Here is a 7,272-nt window from a genome sequence, read left to right as displayed (position 1 = left end):
TACTGAAATGATCAAATAAAGTCAACATTTCACAGTCTTTACTGAGCTGTGTGGGGTTTGTTCAACTTTTAAAAGATGTTTGAATGGTGATATACACAGTGATAGATGTTAAGTACTAACGTTTATAATAAATACATTTGTATTGATTTTAAGATATTTTCATAGTTCATACAATCATACGTATTGGGATCATTTGTATTAATGTGGACCGGAGGGAGAGGGTGATGAGCATAAATTTCACTTTCCTTTTTTATTTCAATTCCAACTTTGGTCATGAAGAATATGTTTCTCTGTTGTCCACGTTCATAAAGCATAAAGCAACAGCATCAGAGCACGATGCAGAGTCTCTAGATGAGTTTACAGTAGTCCCTCGTTCTTATTAAACATCCATGTTGTAGTCCGCTGTATAGAAAACTGTAGTTTCCATAGTTTCCCCACAGCAGCAGACGCACATTCATGACGTCCGCTGGCGCATCATAAAGACGTCGGATAGTGAAAGTGCATTCGGATTCTCTAAAGTACCGCGGTCTCTTCTCCTAAGTCCTTTTGAATTCTCCTATCCACTATCCCTTAACCCCGTGACGTTTCACTCAGAGGTCAAGGAATAGGAGATAGGGTTAGAATTTAGGAGCTGATTTTTGGATTATCGGAACGCAACCCAGGCTTCCCTTGGTGAAAACAAATGGAGGGATTGACCAATCAGATGAGGCTCACGTGATGCCCCTGCCAACCTGTGATTGGTCAGGGCCATGCCAAGGGAAGCCAGAGGCGGCTGGCTTCCCTTGCCTCACAATCCAATCAAATCGCATCAACTTAGTGTTGCAGTGACGCATCCTAAAATCCGGAAGTAAACTGCGCTTAGGTTTCCCTCGACAAAAAAGCATTTCTCCATAGGATTTAGGAAAATAGATCGAAATAAGGTCAGTGGAAAACGAACCTGTTAGATAAATGCAAGTTTTGTTCAGTCGGATAATATCCACATGTCTACCCTACTTTTATAATTTTCGAATCATAAATCTAATCGATAGATAGCCCACTGCACCACTCTCACCGCCGTTAGAAAGGAGCAAGCAACTGAAGCAAGTGCAATTATGGAGGGTGGAGATTTGGAGTATTTCATCAAAAATAATTGTACTAAACTTCCGCTACAGCAGCAACAACAAATACAATCTGATGACAGGCCAATGCCCAAACTGGAGCTGTGTACAGCGAGGAAAAAAGGACCGAATCGGACGTAAAACGTTAAAGGTCTCCTGATTTAGTTTGTGAATGAATGCTTATTAGAGTTTCGGCTGGAGAGTGCGTGCGGACCTGTCGGTTAGATAACAGGCGTGTGTAAGTCCTGCATCTGATACAAATGTGTGTAAAATGATACCGGGTGCTGTAATCACTCATCTGGTTACGGTATTACATTGACCACCACACCCCCGACCCAAAAGAAAGGACGTATTATTGGCTTCCCCTAATTTTTTCCCCACGCCACGCTACTGCATAAATGTCCGATGAGCCACAACTTTTCTTTCAAAACAAAGCTGCCAACTGGGGTGGCAGCCTGGGTTGCAGCTGGGGTGGCAAAGCATTTTTCTGAGGTGGCAGCTGCCACCCCGTAGAACCGCCACTGCCGCGCACCACCCCCCCCCCCCCCCCCCTGAAATGTTATGTTTAAATGTGCAGATTAGCTTTAAATCTATAGGTGAATTCAGACATGGTATAAAACGAACACCATTTATATGTGTTTCTTGGAAGTTTTATTTCCATTAGAGTGAAAGAAAACATGGAAGCAAAATAGACCAAAATAACAAGAGGCTACATGAAAAAACGATCTTTTTGCCTGTAATGTCCCTAAACAGTATCTTCATAATTTGGATTGTTGGCTGCTCATTTAATAACTATTAAGTGTGCTAGTTTGTTGTCTGCTCTTGTGCGTAGTGAATAGCCTAAAGAAGACTATTGTCTCTGTGTTAGCTGATTATTTTGTAGAATTCTGTTGAGTATTAAACAATTGCTTGAGTGTGAGGGTATTAAAATAAATTGGTCAGTAAGTCAGAGATGTGCAACTATATTTCAGTTTTAAAACATTTTTTTATAAATAATTATGGGAAGTGCCCTTTTTCTCACTTGAGCTCCAGCCCCCCATAATGTCTGTGCACGTCCCTGCACATATTTATGTATAAAAGACATCAGAAAGTGCATTTTGCATGATAGGTCGGTCCCCTTTAATACATTTTATGAAGTTGTGTTTTATTCTGAGGTGGATTCAGCTAATCTAAAAAGTACAACACCCTAAACATAATAAAATGAAACACCTGACAGCAGATTAACATTGTAATTGACATTATTATTTTACTTTTACTGATCATTTTTTTTCTTTTAAAAGAAAGCTTATAATCACCTGAATTTGTATTATTTCCATTAAAGTGTGAAAGATGATTTACTTAGGCAGCCTTATTTATCTACCTGCTTGTTTTTAGGCAGTGTAGCAAAACGTTTGTTTCAACTATTTCCACAAGATGGTGCTAAACGCAAACAAACTGACTTAATTAAGCTGAGCTCAATATATATTCACACTTAAAAATGTGACCTTATCCTGAGTTTTTAAATTACATACAAGATGTTTTAGCTTTTTTAAGAATTTCATGACATGCTACACCTTAATTACAAATGCTACGTCTATGACTTTTTAAATATGTTTGTGACATACTATAATTACCTTTTTCACACTTTTGTGAGCAAAGAGATCACGATTGTTCCATGGTTTGTATTCTTGGGTATGTGCAATACATCTCGAATGTTGCCTCATTTCATTTTAAATAATCAATGCTAAGTCTGTCATAATAAGTTAAATGTAAAAGCATGAGAGAAAATGAAAGGGGCAACATCGGCTTTTTCTCATGGTAACAAACAATTAGGCTGCACATCTCTGCACATCTCTGCACATCAGATCACGTTACAAACTTTAAACCAAATTAATTTTGTTGAAAAAAATCCGGTGTATGCCTATTTTTGTAAACATTCATGATGAAAGGACATCTCTGGATGCTACAGTTGCAACAAACAAAAAAGACATGCCTGACACTTTGAGTCATGGCCGGTCATGACAGTAATGGCTTATCTCCATGAAGAGCATTTGCTCGACCAATGAATGCGCAACATCGTCTGTTTGTAACCAATGAGAGTGCTCGGTGAGCGGCTGCTGTGTTGTAAAGGGCGTGGTTAAGAACAGAGTCTCAAGGGTTCTTATGCTGACCGACTTTCCTTTCCATTGATCATTTGGCCACACGCTGGAGGAGAGCTGAAAGAAAGGTGAGTAAGGATGAATGTAGCCTCTTGTCTCACTAACTTTTAATATAGTTTGTATATAACGTAAATGGGACTATTTAACAGTTTATTATAGCAATGTTCAAACTTTTCCCGCGACATTCAAACAAAGTATTGCTGTGTAGTGTTAGTCATCAACATGACATGAGGCTGTTGGCGAAGTTACTAACGTTAGCTATGGAACTAATGCTAATACTCTTTTATTCTCTAGAGTGAATACTGCTTTGTAATCACCATGAAGTTGTTTTCAAAACGTCACCGTTGTGTTAACATGTTTGTACTGTTAGCCTAACCAGCTAGGTGAGTACAGCAAATGTTGTGCAGTGCGGTGATGCGTAGAAAACTGGTAGCTGGACCTTGAAAACAACAACAGATAAGACTAAATGCGGCGAAATTGCCTTTTAAAAAAAAATCTGTTTCAGTGTTTACTTCATCCCTTCATAATTTTAAACCACAATAATCTCTAAAACAGCAATCGTTCCCTTGGGCACATGGAGTCTTGCTAACTAATGTACGGGACTTTCTGAAAGTTCCCAAGGCAACATAACAACAGTATTTGTTTTTTTTTGGAATGCATTTTTAAAAAAAAATCAATGTCTGGGATAACGTTAGTTTCGGGAGGCACATAACTAAATGGATGTAATTGCAGTTGACCCTGAGTTGTTGTTCCTTCAGACCTAATAATACTAGTGCTACTTTTCATCAAACATTTAAGGCTTTTTTCCCCAAAAAAGTTCCAGCTGGGTGAAGGTTAAATGTCCTTAAAACCAGGACTACTGATCTAACCTCATTTACCTCAGAAATTCTCATTATTGTACATGTGCCTTGTTTACGGCTGCCAATCTTAATAAAGTTATCTCCTTACAGGGGCTGTAGGAAGGTAATGAAACGCATGTGAAACATGAGGAGAGAAATTGCAGCTGTGGTATTCTTCCTGAAGAGGCTTGTAATAAAGGGGGGGAAGTTGGAAACACACAAGATCGATCTGTTTGTTGAGAGGCTGGCTGTTGCACTGCAGGAGAAGTTCAAGGGGCACTGGTACCCTGGAAACCCCAGCAAAGGACAGGCATACAGGTGTTGCTCACTGTCCTCTGCAGTTTTTACAAATAACTTTTGCTTTCCAAGACATCTTTCTGTTTCACAAATAGTGTACTAAAATCTGCTGCGTGTGATCTGCAGGTGCATTAGAGTGAACCGGGTCCAGCGGCAGGATCCAGAGCTCCTTCAGGCCTGCCGAGAAAGTGGGGTTCAGTACAGTGATCTGGCACTGTCCCGGGAACTCACATTGTGGGTGGACCCTGGAGAGGTCTGTTGCAGGTAAGACTTTGAGTTGAATTGCCATAAAGATCTGAGACAGAATTGGAAGAAGTTAAAAAAAAAATTACTAATGGATTTAGCTTTTAAAAAATCATTTTAAAGGCAACCAGTATATATTTGTCAGGATAATTGTAAATATTTGACTGTCATCTGTAGCCACTGATGCCAATTAATGCAGAACATTAACAGAATCACACTCTTCTCATTTAAATGTATTTTGTGTTTCACCCCTGTACTTTTTCTTGTTTTTGTACATGTTACAAATATGTCAAAATCCTTTTTTAAATTTCAACATGAAGTATTTTTCTTCCAACCAAACCTTTTAAAGAATTGTCTACTTTAAACAGATATTCTAAGTATGTTAAACCTTCCTACACCTTTTTTATGACTTTTCCTATTATTAGGCACGGAGAGACAAACCCTTGGTTCTCATTGGCCACTTTCTCTGATGATGAGGACGACAAAGATGTTGCAAAGGTGACTCAGGCTTTGGAGAGGGTGACATCAGACTACCACTCTGGATCATCCTCTGATGAGGAGGCAACACGCACTTCCCCCCACACTGTGCACAACAGCCGCTCTGACTACAAGGTAAGGCGTAATGCATTGTAAAACCGCCATGACTAAAAACCCCATGCATGTTTGGAGAAGAATGGGAGGCTGCGCCAGTTCTGTGTTCCAATAGTCCAAAATAAATCAGGCTCAAGGTTTTTTCCTTAACACTTTCTTGAAACATCATAGGGTTAGTAAAAGATGTGAAGGAGAATTAATCAGGATTTAGGAAAAGACTACTGTGGTGCTAGGAGAATTCAACTGCACTTAAGCTAGGCTAGGATCATTCGCCTCCTGTATAATCAACATTAATCCCAATTAGTATGCAACTCTAATGTGTGTAACTTGTAAAGCAGACACATCTATTATTGTGCATATCACATTTCAAACATAAATTAATAAGAACAATCTGTAAACTATTTCTGTAAACGCCTGACTGATTAAATGTTTAGGACGCAAGGGATTGTGGGATAGCATTATCTCATAAAGGATGGTCCTAAGCTGAAGGAGATGACAAGGGGGAGCATGATGTTTTTTCCCCCTAAAATCTAGAGAATTTGAACACCCCTTATGGCTTCATGTTCATTTCACTCCGTTAGGAACCTTCCTACGCAAAAAAGAGGATTCAACAGCAACCCAGGACTCTACAGGGCGCAGACTCCCATTGACTCTGTCACAACAGCCACACATCATTGATCCATGTCATTCATAACATGACTTTACATTGGCTTGAAACTATCAGGTTTTAGTTGACCACATTAACCATGTTTTGTTCTGTTTAAATTAATTAAAGGTGGGGTAGGGAAGTTTGAGAAACCGGCTCGAGATACACTTTTTGTTATATTCCATGGAATGCTCTTAACATCCCGATAGCAATGAATATCTGAAGTGCTTTGACAAAAAATCCATTAAAAATGTCATCTATGGAAGCCGTGGTACTGTAAAGAGCACGACCAATCATCTGAGCCGGCCCGGCTAAAATAACTGGATGGCCTACCTGCCTGTCAGCCTTCCATCTGTGCACAAACTTATCTCGTGCCCTCATTGGTCATGTGCGCGTTCGTGTGTGTTGGAGGAGGGGCTCTGTAAGGAAGTGGCAGATTTTCTCCGGTTGTGTATTTTCAAATTCTAGCGCACTCGAGCTGGTTTCTCCGAAATTACCTACCCCACCTTTAATTTTATAATTGATGTTTTGTAAATTGTTGTTCCCCTAATACGTGTGAGTCAAATGCTTCCTGGGGTCAAAGGATACGATTGTTAGTGGTGGTTTTGATGGAACATTGTTTGTATTCAAGGCAATAAATCCTACTGCTCCTTCGTGGCATCCTAAGAAGATGGTGCCAGGGAATGCTTACATCCTTCCACAGCCTCACTACGGCTTCAGGCCCCACAGCAGAGGGCCCCACACTCTAATGCCTGATATGTGGGTCCCCCCTAGCTACACGTATGGAAGAAGCACCAGTTACTGGGACTTCCTCAAAAATTCGGCACATGGTTACAATTAGGAATCATGGTGCTTTTGGTTCACACTAGACATTAAAGCGGAAGGCGACTTTAAAATGACTGAAAAATGCTTTTTTTAACATGAATTGTTATATATATATATATATATATATATATATATATATATATATATATTTATATATATATTTATATATATTGTTTTTGATAAACAAATATTTGTGCACTTTAGACAGTTTATTATACTTTAAATTAATCACCTGTATAAATTAGATATTGAATTTGAATACTACACAATTTGAAGTACTGTATTTTTACTATGGGAAACATTCATGTACTGTATAGCACCTACTTTGTCCTTTTTGTGATTATATTTTATTTATTAATAGTGCAGATTCGTCAGATGTATAGACTTAAATGTATGGAGTTTTATTAAACACAATAAAGCATCATGCTTTGTGCATTGTGTTGGTGTTAACAAAAGGATTATACTGTGTGTGATTAAATTCTACATTGAAGGGTATTTCTTTTTTCCTCTATTTGTCTTTTGGTATGTAAAAAATTAAATGGAATGAAAACAGAATCAGACTGGGGACCTAATGTTTAAATGATATGTTATGCTCA

At 38.8% G+C, this 7,272-nt stretch overlaps 1 protein-coding gene across 2 annotated transcripts; it reads left to right on the top strand.

The window, feature by feature from the left end:
- Nucleotides 1-3,265: 3,265 nt before the first annotated feature.
- On the top strand, nucleotides 3,266-7,272 carry btg3 (B-cell translocation gene 3). 2 transcript variants are annotated; one of them, XM_034204250.1, is made up of 5 exons: nucleotides 3,266-3,303; nucleotides 4,186-4,392; nucleotides 4,498-4,635; nucleotides 5,040-5,226; nucleotides 6,483-7,272. In XM_034204250.1, the coding sequence occupies exons 2-5, from the start codon at nucleotides 4,220-4,222 to the stop codon at nucleotides 6,690-6,692; spliced, it is 708 nt and encodes a 235-aa protein (XP_034060141.1). In that variant the 5' UTR covers nucleotides 3,266-3,303; nucleotides 4,186-4,219; the 3' UTR covers nucleotides 6,693-7,272. The 2 variants fall into 2 exon arrangements, with proteins under 2 accessions (XP_034060141.1, XP_034060142.1); XM_034204251.1 differs by lacking the exon at nucleotides 6,483-7,272 and adding an exon at nucleotides 5,787-6,069.

This window comes from Gymnodraco acuticeps, unplaced genomic scaffold, assembly GCF_902827175.1.
Source record: "Gymnodraco acuticeps unplaced genomic scaffold, fGymAcu1.1, whole genome shotgun sequence".
Lineage (NCBI taxonomy): Eukaryota > Metazoa > Chordata > Actinopteri > Perciformes > Bathydraconidae > Gymnodraco > Gymnodraco acuticeps.
Note: the sequence above shows the minus strand (reverse complement) of the source record. Positions and strands in the feature narration are given on the sequence as shown.

Coding starts and splice junctions, on each gene's coding strand:
- btg3 (XM_034204250.1), top strand. CDS start 4,220: ATGAGGAGAGAAATTGCAGCTGTGGTATTCTTCCTGAAGAGGCTTGTA. Junction 4,393..4,497: donor AGCAAAGGACAGGCATACAG/GTGTTGCTCACT, acceptor TGTGATCTGCAG/GTGCATTAGAGTGAACCGGG. Junction 5,227..6,482: donor ACAGCCGCTCTGACTACAAG/GTAAGGCGTAAT, acceptor TTTGTATTCAAG/GCAATAAATCCTACTGCTCC.